The following is a 19,974-nucleotide window of genomic DNA, read 5'->3' on the forward strand; positions in this document are numbered from 1 at the left end:
GACACAGTGGTCATGCGTTGGATTGATAACCACAAGGTCAGCTGTTCAAAACCACCAGCTGTTTCATAGGAGAAAGATGAGGCTCTTTGCTCATATGGAGAATTATAGTCTCAGAAATGCACAGGGACATTTCTGCCCTGTTCTAGATGGTCACTATGAGTCAGAATGAACTTGATGACAGCGAGGGTCTTCATGGAAGAATTACCTGGCGACCTGTGAAGATTGCAGTTCAGAGAATTCAAGTGAGCAGTGATACACGTGGGGTCTCTGTGAGCCCGGGGCCAGGTCTACAGTAAGCAATCAAATATTGATCTTGTATGCTACAATGTTGCTACCTTTGATTGAGAGACTCTCTCCCTCTTTGTTTATCTTGTAGGGTCCATTTTATATTCTACATGAACCTGCCATCCATCCCTGTGAAAAAGTAATTTAATTTTCTATCTAACTCACATGCCTTCTTTTCCTTCTACCCCTTATTGCACTGAACCCTCCAGTACAAAGTTGAAGAGTAATGGCAAGACTGAAAACTCTCATAAGCTTCCTGGTTTTTTGTTTATTATTGGAAAATACTATTTTTTATCATTTTAATTTTTTTATCCAATTTGAAATTTTCTGCCTATAAGCTGTCATGTGGGAATATTTAAAGCTAGTAGGATTATTGATGAGGTGAGATTCCAATCAAGGTACATTGCTGGCATCACCATAAAGCGGTGGGCTGCTCACGGAAAGACTGACAGTGTGAGCTGACACAGTGCCTCCATCTGTGGGGAAAACAAACAAACAAACAAACAAACAAACAAAACCCTGGAGGTCTACTTCTTTGAGACGACTTCCAGGAAAACCCTGTGCAGAAATTCTTCTCTGCATTGTGAGTTGCTTTGAGTCAAAATTCCACTGCAAAAGCAAAAAATGACCAAGGTCAAATCTATCATTCTCCTGCTTGCTTTTAATCTCTTGCTCCCCCCTTTTTTTGCCCCTAAATTCTTTGTGCTTCAGTACATTTTTATGATTCAAGTTTTATTTTTCATTTTCTTTCTTTCCTTTGATGCAGTATCTGCTGTAATTCTTTTGCAGTGCTAATTGCAAGGTTAGAATTTCAAACCCACTCACAGCTCTGCAGGAGAAAGAAGAGACTGTCTATTCCCCTAAAGATTTTCTTTCTAAGAAAACCCAGAAAAATAAAATAAAAAAAGAAAAAGAAAACGAAAACCCAGAGAGGTTCACTGTGCATCAGAATCAACTTTGTGCCATTGGGCTTGGGTTTTAGTATTTTTAGTAGGTTTCTTTAGCTTAACCCTGTATAGTTAACGGTATTATTTCACTTCTCCTTCACTATTACACTATTATGTTGTAGTTGTTATTAGGTGCCAACAAGTCAGTTCTGACCCATAATGACTTAATACACAACTGTTCCTATGCTGCAGCTGCTGGATCTAACCTCTCGATTGAGGACCTCCTTCTCTTTCGTTACCTCTCGACTTTAGCAAGCATGATGTCTTGCTCCATGGACTGTTGTGTCCTGAAAACATGTCCACAGTATGTGGGACGAAGTCTCACCATCCATGCCTCTAAGGAGCTTTCTGGTCATCTTCCAAGACAGATGTGTTTGTTTTTTGGGCAATCCATGATATTTTCTATTCTTAATTTATGTTTAATCAATGATATTTATATAAAAGGAGCCTTCACAATTTTCATGGAAAAATGGAATTAAAAGATAATGGAATTTTCCCATAAACTTTTAGAAATAAACATATATGTGTGTGTATTTATTTGTATATATTATTATTTAAATAATAATATAGCGCTATATGTTCATCATTTGTGTGTATATTTATTTATTTATGCACACACATATACACACACAAATGAGGAACCGATAGCGATATATTATTATTTAAAAAGCAGCGGTTTGATTACATGTTGCTCGTGTACATTTCTGTGGATTTTGAGAAGTGCATACTTTGTTTCCACCTGTGAGGTATCACGCAGAAGAGCGTCCATTCCCTTAAACTGGCCTGTGCTTCTCTGTCTTCTCTTCACCATGCCCCCCTCGGAGACTTGAGCCACCACTGCCTTTTACTGTCTCCTTAGCTTGGTCTGTGTAGTACGTTAGGGAGTTGGAATCAGGGACTGTATCCTTTTCAGATTGACTTCTTTCACTTAAGAAACAACTAAAGCTCCTCTACATCTTTTCAGGGCTGAGAGCGTTTGTGTTTTAATCTGGAATGCTATTCCATTGTATAGATCCACCGAGTTTTTCTATTCTCACCATGAAGGACATCTTTTTGACAGCCTTTATTCTCTTCAAATATGAACAGAGCAGCTATAAACAGTTGTATTTGGGTTTTATGAGGCCATAATTTTTATTGCCTTTGGGAAATGCCTAGGAGATGAATACAGAATCACATAATAAAGCAATGTTTATTTATAAGAAAGTCCAAACTGTCTTCCAAAGCTGGGGAATTCTCACGAACAACGAATGAGGGTTTTTGTCATACCCACTCCTCACCAGCATTTGTGGTTGTCGGTGTTTGAATTGTAGCCTTTTTAATGAAGGTACGGTGGTATCAACACTGCTGTTTGACTTTGTAACCCTCTAAGGATATATGGGGGACCATGGTGGTGGTGTAGGTCATGTTTTGGGCTACAAGCCACAAAGTCGGTTGTCCAAATCCATCAGTTACTCCTTGCGAGAGAGGGTGCTGTTGACACGAGGAAACACACAAGGGCAGCATCACTGTCTAAGATGCTCGCTCTGAGTCGAAGGAGCTCCGTGAAAAAGGGCATTCATGACACGTGACGCTGAGCAGAGCCTGTCTATGTACCATGTGTGTATCTCTTTTACTGAAAGGTCTGTTCAGGTTTGTTTGTTTTTTGTCCATGATAAATGGGATGGTTTTCTGATCAAGTTTTAAGAATTCTCCATATCTCGTGGGAAGTATCCCTTGGTCAGAAATGTGACTTACAAATATTTTCTCCAAGTAGGAGGGTTGTCTTGTTATTCTATGAAGAGCGTTTCACAGTACACAGGCTTTCAGCTTGGCTGTGTTTGATGCTCTAAAGGCAGTCCCAACTCATCGTGATCCTGGATACAGCAGAACGATCCAGCCCCACCCGAGTCCTGCACGGTCCCCCCAATTGTCCTTAAGTTTCTGCACATCGTTGCCGTCACTGTGTCACCCCTTCTTGTTAAGGGTCTTCTTTTGCACTGCCCCTGTACTTGATTGAGGACAATTTCCTTGTCAATGGACTGACATGTCTAAACGTAAATAAGAAGTCCAAATTAGTATTATTTTCTTTTATAGTATACATTAGATAGTCCATCGGAATACTCTGGACCAAATCTATGGTCAACATAGGTTTTCTTTTTTTCTATTTAGGTCTATGATCCATTCTGAGTTACTTTTTGAAGATCCCAGACACTGACCATTTCACGACAATGCCGATCATGAATTTTGTGCACTGAAAATGCCACGGACTAAGGTGGACAATGGCTATTTAAACAAACCAGTGAGACACATTCCACATTTGCATTTAAAAATTAATTGCTGCAATAATTATTCATCATGGGAGCATAAAGTAAACAAATACAGCCTAGACTAAGCTCCTGGGCACCTGCGGGATTCTCCCCTCAAGAATGAATTGTCTTAATGATTCAGTGTGACAAATAATTTCTGCTGTTTTTTTTCAGATTGATGACAGAAAGAAGGGAGGATACAGATTCATATACAAAAAAGAAACAGGTTGAAAAATAAGATACAATTAGCCACTTTTCAAACTCTGGGCAACTTGTTCCCTTGTGATCGTTACTGCAACTACACGTCCATGGTTATTAAGCACAATCTGGTGGCCCGCAAATGGAGCCAAAGGTGAAATGTCGTTAGCAAAGGGCTGATACTAAAGTTAGCACACTTAAGTAGAATGGATTAACCGTAGGCAAACTGTTCCACCATAGCTATCCCAGCTGGAATATTTTGACTGACATATCAAGCCTGCATTGTTGGTGATTTGCATCTGCTGAAGGTGAAAGGCATTTTGGAAATAGGTGATGATGTTACCAGCAGAGAGCAGTCACTGGGGAAGGACATCACGCTTGGCAAAGTGGAGGATAGTGGGGATGAGAAAGACACTTGGCAAGATGGATGGACACAGCGGCTTCAACAATGGGCGCAATCACTAACAATTGTAAGGATGTCACAGGACGGGGCAGTGTTTCCTTCTCTTATACACAGTGTTGCTATGAGTTGGAGTTGACTCTATGACACCTAAGAACAACAACAACAACAATGATTGAGTGGCATACTAAGCAAAAGTAATGCCACTAAATTGTAGATGTGAGGAATATAGCAATTTTTAATTGTCAGTGCACGCATGTGTAGGATTGCTTTGCACCTTCGCCTTCCTGACCATTTTCATTAATCTGAAGTTTTCCTCATGAGAAATGAATCTGGTCACTGCAGCTTTCTTTTGATGAGCATTAGAAGGGAGTATTTCCCCATCACTTTATATTTAACTTGTCAACCATTCTTGTGGAGAGTCTTCTGTTTAAATTTAAGTTTAAATTCCTTTATATTTAAGGGAATCTATCGTGTAAATAAATAGCATAAACATGATTAGCATATATTTGAAGTTTTTCTTTTAATGCACTTTAAGATTTTCTTTCAGTTGATGTATTTAGAGTCTTCACATTTAAAATGATCAGTATACATAGAGATATAGCTACTGTATTTATAGCCACTCTCTAAATGGGCCTTGCTCTTGTCTTTGTATCCCTCTGTTGTCTTTCATCCAACCCCCCATCTCCATAGTTTGCAATTATATTGCAGTGAATTGCTTAATATGGTCCTCCTAGTTATGGTCTTTACAACTCTCACCAAATGACTCGACAGAGCTATGAACCAGCCAGGGGTAGAATGGCTTGCTAGTAAGGCAAATGAGATACTTCTTGTGCTTGAGTGAGGCTATACAAATAAGGTGTGGCATGGAGATGGGTCAGTTTTGCATTCCCACTATTTCTTTAAAGTGTATCATCCCAGAAGTGGAATTGGGACTCACACTGCCATCAAGAACAGAGACCCAGAGCAGAGCACATCCTTTGGACACAGTCCCTCTGTGATGATCCTCCTAGATCTAAGAGGTACAACTGTGACACTAGAGATGACAAGATACAATGAGAATCAGCTGCAGAGAAGTGAGGGCAGCAGAAGCAGGGAGGTGCCAGGAGAGGGAATTTGGGCTTTTCTTGACCACAGAGTGGGAAAGCTGAGTGCCTTCAGGCAGAAGCTTGCTGGTCGAGTGGCCTATATCCAGAGCACTTGTCTGGGGAGCTGGGTTTGTTGACCCAAAGAACAAGAGCTAAGCCATTTTGGATTGAGGTTCACTTGTGGAATGAGATACCTCTGATGAGCATTCACTGATAAGTAAAAGAGCTTTGTAACACTTGGTGGAGCAAATCAGGCCAAGGGGCCACATGGTTGAGAAAACAGGGACCAGAGAGTAATGTGTTTGCAGCCCATCCTGATGAAAGTATTGAAGCCTTATCATTTCTAATACCGAATTGTAACATGTCTATTCTCTAATAAATCCTATAATTATAGGTATTGTCTGTGAGCTCTGTGTGGCCATGACAATGAATTATCAAACACAGCAGAATAGGGGAGGCAGGGGTGCTATCAGAATAAGTAAAGAAGATTGGACAGTGTAGGCATCTCTGACTGAGTATAGTGCTATTAAAAACACACAATGACTGGCTACATAATTTGCAGGGCAGAGCGTGAAGCTAGCAGAGTTCCTCTTCGATTTTTATTAAAATTCTAATAGACAAAGTGTTAGACTCAATGTGGAGTTCTAATCACAACTTCATAGGTCCTACATCTAAGAAGCTAGCATTGACTTATATGGATGGCTTGTATCCAAGTTGTAGAAGAACACCAGCCTGTGTGATCCAAAGATAACTAATAATAAGATCCAAACATGGATGAAGGAACAGTACCAGTGTCTAAATCCTAAATATCCTATTTGCAAAGTGCTGTGGGTGATTGTGAGAGCAACAGTTCAAAATCCATTTGCAGAGTCTCTATGTGGGATGAGCCTCTGGTGAATCCTCAGTGCACCTGGTCCAGGAATGTCAACAGCCCCCAAACAGACCAAGAACATTTTAAAGTGGATTTTAGCAAGTGTACTTGGACTGGAATGTAATACTTTGTAACCTGATCTCCTTATGGACTCAATGTGAAATGATTCTAATTTTTAAATATATCTCTGTTTTCTCATAGATTGAGGTCTCTTTTGATTTTATATGGCTATTGTTGATGGATCCTTGTTTGTTTTCAGACCTAATATTGTATATTTATCTGTATAGGGAAACTTTTATGGGAAGATAGTAATGAAATTGATAATTGGCTGGGGCCCCTGAAGGGGAGGGTGGAGGAAATGAGGAGTCACTAACAGTATGTAACAGAAGGTAGAAATGATTCTGAACTTGATTATCTGTGATGGCTACACAGTACTTCTTCATATGAGTGAACTATTGAATTATATATGTTAATTAGAGTTCAAAACAAAATAAATAACATTTAAAGTACAGAAAACTCTCTGCCATTGTATTCATTCCCACTCAGGACTCTAGAATTCTACTCTCCAACCCTGTGAGCTTCTGAGACTGTAATTCTACCAGGACTGGAAAGCATCATCTTGCTCCTGAGGAGTGGCTGGTGGCTTTGAACAACTGACACTGCAGTTAGCAGACCCCCTTGTAACCCATTGTGCCAACAAGGCTCCCATTAGCCATTAATACTCGCTGCCATTAATTTAGCCTTTAGTAGTGTATTAAAACGAAACCAAAAGTGTTCTTGGGAGTTTGATGTAGTAGATTATTGAGAACTATAAAATAAAGTAGTGTTCAATCATTAAATTTTATGTTAGCAGATTCCATCATTATATTTTGTTATAATTAGGAACTGGGGGGAGTACATATAAGAATGATGAGAAATAAAGCAAGTCTGTGAAAGGTCTTTCTTGGGTGCCATGTCGTGGTTAAATTTATTATGGTTTACAATGATAAAACATGCTGTTTGAAAGAATTTGCCCTTATCTGTAGTGTAGACACATACCCTTGATAAATCATCTAAACTATTCTAAGATTCCCCAGTGTGCTGGTGAAGACAACCCGAGGAGTGGAATACTTCTTTCCTTTTTAAAAACATTTCTATTGTCTACTTTCTCTTTGTTAATTACAAACATGAAATTGTTTGTCAGTTTGTTTCCACCTTTCAAATTTCAAAATTGTTATTTAAAATTGCAGTTCCTGAGAAATTTGGCTTGAACCATATTATAGATTTCATCATTTGACTTGATTTCTGATTTATATTTCAGTGTGCCCGGTATGATAACGCCTTCATTACGGAGGTCCTGATTGACAGAGGGGTCAATGTAAACCAGCAAGATGAAGATTTTTGGACACCCATGCACATTGCCTGTGCATGTGATAATGCTGATATCGTTTTGCTGCTTGTATTAGTAAGTAGATAAATTCTTCCTATTGACTGATATAAGACTTGACCCATATGTTATAGCTCGAATTGTGTCACCCTTCCCATCCCCACCCCCACCCACAAAATTTGACATTCTCAACTCAATGCCTGTGGTCAAGATTCCATTTGGGAATGGGTTGCCTTTGTTATGCTAATGAAAGAAGATTAGTGAAGGGCATCTCTTAAGTCAAAATTTCAAATAAGAAAGTCTTGAGAGAAGCAGAGATGAGGAAAAAGAGAAGCCAAGCTAAGTGAGCATCTTCCAGGAGCAGAAACTCAGGAAGACAAAGAACTTTCTCCCAAGGGGCGGGGGAGAATCTTCCTAAATTAAACTGGCACCCGAACTTGTACTTCCAGCCTCCTAAACTGTGAGAAACAGATGTTTTCTTAAAACCTCCCACGTCTGATATTTGGCTTATAGCACCAGTAAAGGCGGCATATAAAATGTTATAAACTGAACTATAATATTTATAATTTTTTAATTGAAAAAAATGGTGCATTTATATAGGTAATTTTCCTAGAGCACAAGATAATTAGAGATTAAGGTTTTAGGTTACATAGTTCATAAAACAAGTTATGTATGGTCACACCTAGCTATATTGCTCCTGTCTGTCTTTGGACGTTATATGCCTTAATAATTGGCAAGTCTGTCATCGCTAGCAAAGTGTGAGCTATTTTCTTCTATTATTCTTCAGTTTACATTCACATTCTATTTTTTCACTCACCAGAGATATAATTATATTGACATGTAGCTTATATTGAACTTTTATCTTTGATACATCTAGTAATACAAATTCTACACTTAGTTACATAAAAAGGAAAATGTTAAATGTCAAAAACATTGCAGGTCTTCGATTTTAAATTTTCACTTATAATGTGGACCCTTGACAATGATTTTCTCACTCATTTCAGTTGCTTTGGAATTGGGCTTTTTGTTTTGCTTCACTTATTTGTAGAAACATTAAGAGAGTACATTTGAGTTTGGGAAAGCCTTCAGAGATCTGCAGGTAGTGATAAAGAATGTTATTTTTCATTACGAATAAGAAAAGGAGTTCTAAGATGTGCTTGTTTTACAAAGCCCTCAGTACTTGACAAGCAAAAGAAGTGATGTTTGAATACTATGAAAAAAAAACAAAAACCCTGCCACCAACCAAAAGAACAAAGATACAAAGTCTAGATTTGAAATCAAGATCACAATCCCCACAGTTCCTCCTGATTCTTCAGGGTTAAGCTGCCTGGATTCACTCTTAGGGCGACTGCCACATTACCAGGATCTTGGTGGCAGCAAATAAACAACAGATATTTCTCTCGCACATCTGGATGGTAAAAATCAGAAATCAAGTGGTGGCAGGGTCCTGCTCCCTCGAAACCTCTCGGGAAGAATTCTCCCTTACCTCAGCCGTCTTCTGCCAAGACCCACCAGCCTTGGTTTGTAGCTGCATCACTGTAAGATCTTCCTCCATCATCGACTCTGTACTGGAATCTCCCTCTTCCTTCTTTAGAAAGGTACCAGTCATTGTGGATTCAGGTTCCACACTAGTGCAATATGACATCATTTTAACTTGGTTGCATCTGTAAATACCCTGTATTCAGATACATATAAATGAGCTTAAGAAATAAGTTTATCTTTTGCACACAATTCAACACTGCCTGTTCAACCACTCATCTCTAAGTTTGTGGTTCTGTGGTGGAGGTTATACCACCGGTATATCCAATGCCACCATGGTCACCCACAGTCAGTAGGTTTCAGCAAAGTGAGGTTCCAGAATAGTAAGATTTCAGCCTACTTCCAAAATAGATCCACTTCTGAAAAATCAGCCCCTGAAAATCTAATGAGTAACAGAGCCCAACATAGTCTGATGTAGTGCCCAAAGTTGAGTGTATTAAGTAGTAAGAAATTGTTGGAAAGAGCAGGAACAAAGGAGTAAGATATCCCGTGGCTGACATCTGGGCAGATTATGAGGGCAGAATTGTAGGTATTTGGTGGGAGGTTGGATTGGATGAGAGACCAAGATTGACGGTCATATGATTCGCAAAACAGATGAGTGATTCCTCTTGCTTTTCCTTGGAAATTATATGAGGAAAGAAAAGAGCTCATGGATGACTTCCAAGTCTGAGCGAGAGACTTGAGGATTTATGACGAGAATTTTTGTATACTAAGATGGAAACATTTACAATTCTGTGTGAAACATAGAATTAGCATTTAAATGAATAAAAATGTCTTCAAGTAACAGTTTTAAATTATTCAGGAAATTTTTATCTTTAAGATTGTCTTCCTTGATTTTTGACATAAATATTTATCATAAATTATTTATAAATACAGATGTGTGTGTGTGTATGTGTGAGTATTACCAGCATATACTTAACAACATTAGAACATTGCTATTTAGGTGAGTCAAAACTGTTTAATGTTTTGGGGTAGGCTTAACTACTGTAATTGTTGTCAATTTTCTTGCCAAATGATCCACAAAACTCTAACAGATACTAATAATTAACTTTACTCAGCCTTACAATGTGTCATGCATTTTTCTACATGCTGTACTTTTGTCAACTCACTTAATTCTCACAAACTCAATTCTGTAGATGCTAGCAGACTGTTCATTTTATTGGTGAGGCAATTAAAGCAAAGACAAGTTAACACACATACAGAAGCCAGCTACTAAGTGGTGGAACCAGGATTTGAACTCGCAGACTACCTTCAGCAGCTGGAGCTCTGATCCTTCTGTATTACTGCTATGTTGCTTGCAATATAATTCACGCAGAGCAAACATTCCCAAAGTGGACTAACAATATCATGATAACCATTGCTGTATCCTACAATTTCTTTTAAAACTAAGTGTTGAAATTGGTTATTTAGAAGTTAGAATGTGAATTAAGAGGCATTATGCATATATGTTACTAAACAAAAATGCTCCATACCAATTTTCTCTTTGTTTCAAAAGTTTACATGTGAAATAATCCAGAGGGAGAATATGTTAGGAACTGAGAGTCAGGATATGATGAGTTCTTCAAAATGGTTTCAATATTTAAGGAAGGGAATATAGAGTGATTATTAACACAATTTCTATCATATGTTTCCATATGGTTTTGCAGTGTCTCCGCAGTTTTTCCCAATGCATTTCTCTGTCAGTTTGTGCTGTGTGTTGACATAACTCGGAAAGCATACCACCAGTGTTTCAAATACCACCAGGCTCACCCCTGGTCGGTAGGTTTCAGGCGAACTTCCAGACTGTGATTAGTCAGAAAGAAACGCTTTGCAGTCTACTTCTAAAGATTAGCTAATGAAAACTCTGGGGGGACAAAATAATACTGTTCAATTTAGTGCTGAACGTAAGACAACCAGACTGGAAGGCACTAGGCAATGGCCTCAGCAAGGACTCGATAAATAGTCCACCAATTTTAAAGGTGACGCAGGAACAGTAAATACTTAACTTTGTCGTACATGTGGTTGCCACGGATTAGAGCAAATTGAATGGCAAATGGCAATGCTGTTTCATATATATTATCATGCCAGACACTTAAGGCTTTTCCATGATGTATGCAGTGACTTAATATATAACTTATTTTGACATAAAGAGTTAAAATAGCCAAGAGGTTAGATAGTACAATGAATTCCCAAACCCTAATCTCTTACCTTTCAATAAAATATTTTAATATATCCTACTTTTTATGTCCAACATCCATAATTATTGAGAGTATACATGTACCCAACTGAGAATTCGCAGTCGCATTTTTTTATTTGAGCATCTCACTTACATGATTACTGTTTCCAATCTACATAACTCAAATGTTCTGCATATTTTTAAATTTGTACCATATTCCAAGCCTAATACTTATAACCCAACATTTTTTTCCAATAACTTCAGGACAATGTGTTATTTTCCAGGTTTGGGGAAGGCTTTGTGTTATTCAAGAAAACAATTCAAGATGGCAAAAAAGTGATTAACTCATGCCATATTTTATGTCCTTGAAAACCTGGATTTCCAGCACACACACACACACACAGAGAGTTTATTTCTATAGGTGTTTCTGTTTTTCTTTACTTCTTGCATATGGAGAGAGAGAGAAACTGAAGCAAAAACATACAAGTAGGAACATCTATACTACACTTTTGATAGGAGTAACAGGCCCTGAATACATGCTGTACAATAGCCTCAGAATCAATCACTTGCCTACTGAGAGAAGAACAGTAGACTTTCTCTGCTGTTTTGCGCCGTGCAATTTCATAGGATATGAATGATCTCTGAATAGTATTGCTCAGTTCTGACTCTTTTAACTGATTTGACTTCACACTAAAGATTTGCTTTTATCGGCAGCATGCTCCATCTGAATTTTCACATTCAGTGTTGAGGGGGCTGCATTTGCTAAGCTGCTCTTTATGTAGCAGTTCTAAAGCTGACAAGTATGTACATTTAAACAGTTCATTGCGTTTTGAGCCAGAAGAAACAAATTACTGTATTTTGGTGCTCATTCTTTTGAACGGGGAGTAGTTGAACAGAGTGCAACCACTGGCTGATGCCGTGTTCAAAAAAACAATTACCTGTGTTGCTGACTGTGTGTAGAATTACTCTATTTTTTTGTTTGATATTGATAACATTTTAGAAAGAATGGTTTGATACCTAATGTGTCCTGGAATCATTTAAAAGATGTTACATAAAGTGTATCTATTATACATAATTTCTAGAGATGGCCAATACAATCTAGGGTAAGATATTTTCATTTCTTTATTTTTAAAAGGATAATAGACACTATAAGACCATTGAAATATTCCCCTTATAGGCTACCAGGAGATCTTTGAAGACAGTTTCCTTTCTTGAAATCAGAGGTGTAGGAGACCAAACTAGCAAATCAATTGCCATCTGCTAAGTGCAGCATGGCAATATCTTGATCCCTCTTTCACTCCAGCAGCAATGCAATGATTATTGGCAACCGCAGTGACAGTTATAAACATCCTTGGTCATTTGCTTGAACATCTGATGTGAGTAATTTGTTATCCTGGAGGCTGGATGGTGTCATGGACTGCAGTTAATGGGAAATGTGGCATCACATCGTTTTGATGGATGCTGGAGGCAGCTTCAAGGAACCCAAAGATTCTGTTGTAAATGACATAAACATATGACATCCATGTATCTAATGACTTAGTTGGACAGATTAAAATGAAATGATCTCAAAACTGTGCATTAGCTGCTTGCCTACACCTGGGTTACATATTACTGCATAAACATGTAATTGTTGGGTTGTAAATGACGCTCTTTGTTATATTGATTTGTTAAATCTAGGGACACAGGCTGCCTTTGCTATTTCAGAAGGTTATATTCATGAAACATGAACTATAAATTGGAAGGATTCAAGCTCAGTCTGTTTGTCCAGTCAGAACTGTGGCAGAAGATAGACATAAGCCAGGAGACTGATCATCAACTTTTAATGTAAATAATCAGACATACAATACTCAATCTCTTTCCTATGAGTTGAGCTTAACTTCCGCTTCCCGGAAAAAATCGAGTCTTCAGGCTCAAATGCCTTCAACTTCCTGCTGAAACACTACTGACGTCTTTTTCTATTTATGCAGCTGCTCTTCTTCCATTTTAAGGGGTTTTTGTTCTCATTTAAATGCTACATTTTATGGTTCACAGCCCAGCGGATCAAGTAAAATGTGAAAATAAAAATAATTTATAAATTATCAAGGGTTCACCGGGGTGGGAGGGTGGAAGAAGGAGGTAAAAAGAGGAGCTGATAGCAAGGGCTCAAGTACATATAAAATGTTTTGGAAATAATGATGGCAACATATGTACAAATGCATACAGTTGATACAATGGATGTATGGATCATTATATAAGGGCTGTAAGAGCCCCTAATAAAATGATTTATAAATAAATAAATAAAAGCTAAATTCTTCATATCCTCTCTGGATTCTCCTCATGACCCCATTTCCAAAGACCTGTCCCTAGTCATTTAATTTTCCTTCCATTCTATTTTATAGTCATTCTCATCACCATTTCCTTTAGGTAGGCAATAGGTCTCAGTCTCTTCCATGAGCAAACAATGTATCTTCTGTAATTATTACCCAATTGTTCACATTTCATATCCAAGTTAAAAAACAATATGATTAACTTGACTTTCCCCAATCCAGCATTCATTGTTCCTTTTCAATCCAGAAACCCTGATCCAGTCCATTCCAGCTCCTCAAATTGATTTTGTGCCCAAACACATTTAACGTCTCGATAAATTGTTGGTGCATATACTTTATTGTTTACCTTAGGGTACCTACAGACTAATATGAAGTGAACTTCAAGGATCCTACCTGTCTTAGTAATCTACCACAAGTATTTGGTGTTTACCTGCATAAATTATATACACTGGTAGCCTCACCTTCTCCGTCAGAATGAGTATTGGGTATGGACCGGCGACCTTGTGGTTAGCAGCCCAATGCCTTGCCCGCAGATTAACCATAAAAATCCAATTTCAGACTTCTATCTCTAAAGGAGGGTTCTTCCTTTGACACCTCTGGAAGAAGATCTCTGTCTCCTTTGAATACCTATCTGCTTGAATTTTCTTAATAAGAATCCCTGGATCCATGGTGTCTGCACTGAGAGAGACATTAGTAGACCCAGAAAATAATTAATGCTATGTTATATGCTGTACATCTGTCAAGTCATTACCTTGACTTTAGTGACCAAATATATAAATATCAGTCAACATTTTAAAGGATTTCCACTGTTAATGATTAAAATTTCATTTTAACTTATTTTTTTGCTATAGAAAACCAATTATCTTTTAAGTTCAAATATGTTATATAAAAATTGAATCTTCAAAATATTTCATACTCTTAAATTGTTCTTTGAAAAACATATATTTTGAAAATACCTAATAGAAACCGTGGTAGTCACCATGGAACGCTTTATGGATAGCAGGGAAACATTGCCAGAGACTGAAAATGTCATAAATGGCACCAGAACACTGTCAGCGATAGTGGCAGATAAACCCGCAAGTTGGAAGGCATTCTAAATACGATTGAGGAAGAGCTGCCTTCTCAAAGTCGAATTGACCATAATGATGTGGATGAAGAAAAGTTTGTAGGAGGGAAGCCTTTGGAAGCTTAATGGGAGAAAATAGCTGTTAACATTGATTAGTAGAAATTCATGAAATATGAATTGAAAATGGGAAGGTGTCAAAATAGAATGGATTGCAAAAAATTTGTACTTTAGACATTAGTAGTCTAAATGAACTGAACTGGTCTTGGCTACTTTGAATCAGAAAATCTTATGGTTTACTACTCCAGGAGTGACAGATTCAAGAGAGATGGTGTTAGATTCATCATCCAAAAGACATGGTCAAACCTATCTTGAAGTGCAATGCTTTCTGTGATAGAATAATATCTATCAGCATACAAAGAAATCCAGTCACTACTAATATTATTCAACATTAAAGCTAGTGACGATGAAATTGAAGAATTTTACCAATGTCACCAGGCTGAAATGGATTAAATCAAGATGAATTGATAAATATTGATTGAAGATGAACAAAATTAAAACAAGTCCAGGAGAGCCAAACTACAACATTGACTCTATCCTTCTTGAATTTCAAGAACGTCACAAAAACAGATTTGATGCATTTGGTAGTAATGACGGAAGACCAGAAGAGGTGTGGGAGAACATTAAGAACATCATTCGTGAGGAAAGAAAAGGGTCATGACATGATAAAATCAAAGGGATGAACAGAAAATTTGAAAGGGCACCTTGAGAAGACAAAGTAAAATACTACAATGAAATATGCAATAACCTGGAGAAAATAAAAAAGGAACAGCAGGCTCAGCATATCTTAAACTGAAAGAAAAATTAAGACTCAAGTTGCAGTATTGAAAATTCTATTGACAAAATCTTGAACGATGCCCAAAGCATCAAAAGACGTTGGAAAGAACACGCAGGTCCATTGTGTCAAAAAGAGCAAGTCAACATTCAGCCATTTCAAGCAATGACGTGATCAAGGACACATCTTCATCCATGATACTGGACAAAGAAGTCCAAGATGCACAGAAAGCATTAGCCAAAAGCAAGGCTCAAGGAATTGACTGACTACCAATTTAAACGATTCAACAAGCTGCTGAAGCAATGAAAACACTTACAAGTCTATGCCAAGAAATTTGGAAGACAGTTACTTGGCCAACTGACTGGAAGAGACTCATATTTTTACCAGTTCAAAAGAAAGGTGACCCAACAGGATGAGCAAATTAAAGAACAATATTGATAGCACATCATCCAAGACTATTCATGAATCATACCGTGCTGGCTTGTGTGTTGGATGACACTGGACAGTATGCCTTTAATGCTGCAAATACAGGAAGAAAAGTCTGATGGTCTACTTTCAAAAATTAGCCTATGAAAACTCGATATACAAAACGCAGTAAGCAGCTGAGAGTTTGGAGCACAGTGAAGAGGAAGCACACGCTGAGACAAAAGCAGGGTGGTCTGTAAGTATAAAGTAACGATGGACTGAAAGGAGCCGCATTTCAGCCAGGAGGGCTAACTTCCCTAAACATAAGACAATGAATTAAATGCTGTGGAAGTCAGAGCAGAAAGTTCTGATTGGGGTGTGGAAAAATCCAGTTTGGACTTACAAGTACACCACAGATAGAAAGTGAGCTTTATGACATTGACGAGTGGATCGATGTCCTTCATATTCAGTGCCAGCATGACCATGGCTTGATGTAAAGAAGGAGCAGTTTTAGGAAGTATTTGAGTGACTAATGACTAAATGTCCACTCTCAGGAAGTGACTGACTAGTATCCTAACCAGTCGTACATTGAGTGTAATAGCACAGTGTTATCAGTGTGGTTGTTCACTGTAGAATGCAATCTCAGCTGAAAGAAGAGTTGCAGGGCTTTGTACAAAGTCTGGCATAGGACGATGTGAGGCGGCATGATGTGGACAGATATGACGCTTTCCAATCAGTCCTCCAAGAGCGAATCACTGGGGTGAGATCTAACAGAGGAGGAGGTGCTGTTAACCAAGTGGAAGAAGAGCCTTATAGGCAACTGAACAGCTCCTGTAGAGACCTCTGAGGGAAGGAGCAAGTCGGGGAGAAGGTCACTGTGGGCTTATGACATGGAGCAAGTAGGGGAGAGCATGATAAGAAATGAGAATGAGAAATAAGTAGGACCCAACCAGAACCATCCTATGCACAGCCGAACAAAACTCAGCCTGGCCTCCTATTCTCACAACTGTGTCATGTTGGAACCCTTTATTGCAGCCACTGTCAATCCATCTTGTTAAGGGTCTTCCTCATTTTCACTGCCCTTCTACTTTTACCAAACTTACTGTCTTTTTCCAGGGACTTGGCACTCCTGACAATGTGTCTACAGCATGTGAGATGAGGTGAAGTCTGCCCATTGACTTTAAGGAACACTCTAGCTGTACTTATTCCAACTAACATATTTGTTTGTTCTTTCAGCAATCTTTGGTACTTTCAATATTCTTCAAAGTACCATAATTCAAATGTATAGAAATTTCTATGGTTTCCCTTATTCAATGTCAAAGGTGGGCCCATGCCAATGAGATGTACAGAGATGTGTTGAGTGTTATCAGTTAGTTGACCATACCACTGAGTATGTGTGGACATTACAATGAAATTTTAACCCAGCTGAGCAGAGAGTGCTTGGGGTAGACAGTTGATGTAAAAATTGGTGGAGAAGATTGGAGGGTGGAAGCATGGTGGACTTCTGCCTCTTAGGCATAGGCCTTGGTATGATGGTTGAGTCTCCTTGCTCTTGTGCAGTCAGAGAAATTCAGATGTGTACCCCCACCCCCACCCAAACACATCATTCTTAGAAGAGTTTTTAATGTACATTGTATTTAAAGTGCTATTGACTTTATTATCAAAACGTACAAAAGATCATTGTTTTCAGGGATGCTTGTTTCGCGTATTTATTTTCATACGTTGTCTTCAGCCAAATACAAGAGGAAAGGATCAACATATGCCCACATGTATCAGCAGACGGAGAAATGTCTAGCTTTCACTTTCAGTCATTGGTGTTCACTCATTCATCTTTTGACACCATTAGAACAGACCTGGGTGTCAGTTGAACTGTTCGATTTGGGTGACAGCATATATTTTTTGTCCAACTCAGAATCCTTCTCAGGGAGCTGAGTGGGCTGTTTGCTAAGAAAGCAAAGCTCCACAGAAATAGAAACTATTTTGATTTAAATTAAAACAGATAATCTTGTACTAACTATATTTGAAAATTGTTTTATTATATAGGGATATTGCAAACTAAACACTTGTTTTGGTAACTCAGAAATTTCAGACCCAGTAGTAAAAAATCCCCAATTCATGCTTTAATATATTTTTCTTTCTTTTAAATTCTGGATCCATTTTATTTCTTTTTCTATTACATTTCTTAGCTGCCAGATTTGGATATGTTAATATTAAAGGAACTATATTGAACTTTGGTGGCTTAGTGGGTTTTGCAATGGGCTGCTACCTGCAAGGTCTATGGTTTGAATCTACCAGCCTTTCCACTGGAGAAAGAGCGGACTTTCTACTCCTGTAGAGATCCAGTCTCAGACAGTCACAGGAGCAGGTATATCCCATTCTGTGGAGTTTCTATGAGCTGGCATCAACTCGCTAGCAGTGAGTTTGTTTGTTTTTTATTGTTCTATACTGTGTCTTGTCCACAAATACCTTATAACATTAATGCCTGTGTCAGGGCTCTCTAGCGAACCAAAACCAGGACACTTATGATTATAGATAGATAGATGATAGATAGATAGATAGATTGAGCACAAAGGAATATAACAGCTAATTAATCCACACAGCAGTACAAAGGGTTCAGCTCAGCTCACTTCCATGGAACAGTTAATATACTGAAGGTCCTTCAACTCATGAGGGCTGCTGGGTCCAAGGTCAAGGAAGCAGACAGCTGTCTTCCCTCAGCAAGGCAGTCAGTCTGGCCACAGGAAGCAAACAGCCAGATAGATCACCAACAATGAGAAGCTCAGGAGCTTAGCAAAGCAGGCCCAGGTGGGATATTGAACTGAAACAATGCAAGGCGACAGGATCCACCAACCTCAAGCTCAACCAGTGTATACACCGGCAGCTTGGCAAAGCAAATCTCAAAGGATCCTCAAGCTCTAGTGAAACCATCCATTGGTTGGCTGTCCCACAACTAGTGTAGCTCACAAGTAGCCGCATGATGGTCTGATCACCAGAAAGCAAGAGAGAGAGGGGTAGGCCTTGCCGAGACATGTATCTCTTTGCCCTCCAATCAAACTGCAACTTTATTAATCCCACATGTTCCTATTGGTCAAGTTGGCACAATAAACCTACCGATCACAATATTTTAAATAATAATTCATTTCTGAAAACTTAATCCAGGATGTGCCACATGGAAATAACTGTTTGGCAGATTTGTATACTATGTTCTTTTAATGATTGCAGTCTTTTAAAAGAATTAAAAATGCTAACAGTTAAGCTTTATGGATAATTCTAATTTAAGAAATGTGCAACTAGAGCACATGTTACATCACACATTCAGAAGGCTGTGTTACAGTGTGACCAGGTATTTGTTTCTTTCATGTAGAGGGAGAGAATACTTTTAATTAAATAAAAATATTTAATATTTTTCACAGTACCATACTTCACATGCATAGATACTTCTTTAGTCTTCCTTATTCAATGTCCAACTTTCACATGCATATGAGGCAACTGAAAATACCATGGCTTGTGTTTGGTCCATCTCAGTCCTCAAAGTATCACACAGTGTAGCCCTGTATTTACCACTAATTCCCTGATTCTAATATAATTTCTCCTAGGAATATGTTACCAGGTAGATTTAGTATATAACTGACAATTTAAAGGAGAAGTGCACAAATACATACCAGTCAAGTTGTATGTGAAATGAAGCGATGCTGCATGAAAGAAGGTGTAGTAAGGCATATTTTACTTTAATAACCTTAACAGGCCTACACATATAGAAAGGTGCCATATGCTGAGCCGACAATCCAAGAAACGGGACTATATGAAAAATAAGGTGACATCAGGATTGGGGGAGGCTGATTAACTACCTGTGATATACTCAGGACACAAACTTGTTTATAGAAAGAGAGGACTCGAAATACTTGCTGATTAAGATTAAGGACAGCTCCCTCAAATATGGATTACAGCTTAATATCAACAGGTACAAAATCCTCACAACTGGACCAATAGGTAACATCACAATAAATGGAAAAAGATTGAAGTTGTCAAGGATTTCATCTTGCTTGGATCCACAATCAACGCTCATGGTAGCAGGAGTCAAGAGATCCAAAGGGAATTGTATTGGGTAAATTTGCTGCAAAAGACCTTTTTAAAGTGCTGAAAAGCAAGTGTTGAAAAGTAAAGGGAATGATGAGGGTGGACATTGGAGACAGGGCATGGTGCCCCAACAGGCTAGACTGGAAAACACAAG

The 19,974-nt window shown here is 38.3% G+C and overlaps 1 protein-coding gene across 1 annotated transcript in view; it reads left to right on the top strand.

The window, feature by feature from the left end:
- MYO16 (myosin XVI) overlaps positions 1 to 19,974 on the top strand; it is a 580,058-nt gene that overhangs the window by 27,079 nt on the left and 533,005 nt on the right. The window contains exon 3 of the mRNA XM_004704405.2: positions 7,375 to 7,518. Coding sequence (XP_004704462.1) covers positions 7,375 to 7,518 — 144 coding nt within the window. The remainder of the gene's footprint in view (positions 1 to 7,374; positions 7,519 to 19,974) is intronic.

The sequence above is a fragment of the Echinops telfairi genome, unplaced genomic scaffold (assembly GCF_000313985.2).
Source record: "Echinops telfairi isolate 266 unplaced genomic scaffold, ASM31398v2 ScPeMD7_7467;HRSCAF=8505_1, whole genome shotgun sequence".
In the NCBI taxonomy this organism is placed as follows: domain Eukaryota; kingdom Metazoa; phylum Chordata; class Mammalia; order Afrosoricida; family Tenrecidae; genus Echinops; species Echinops telfairi.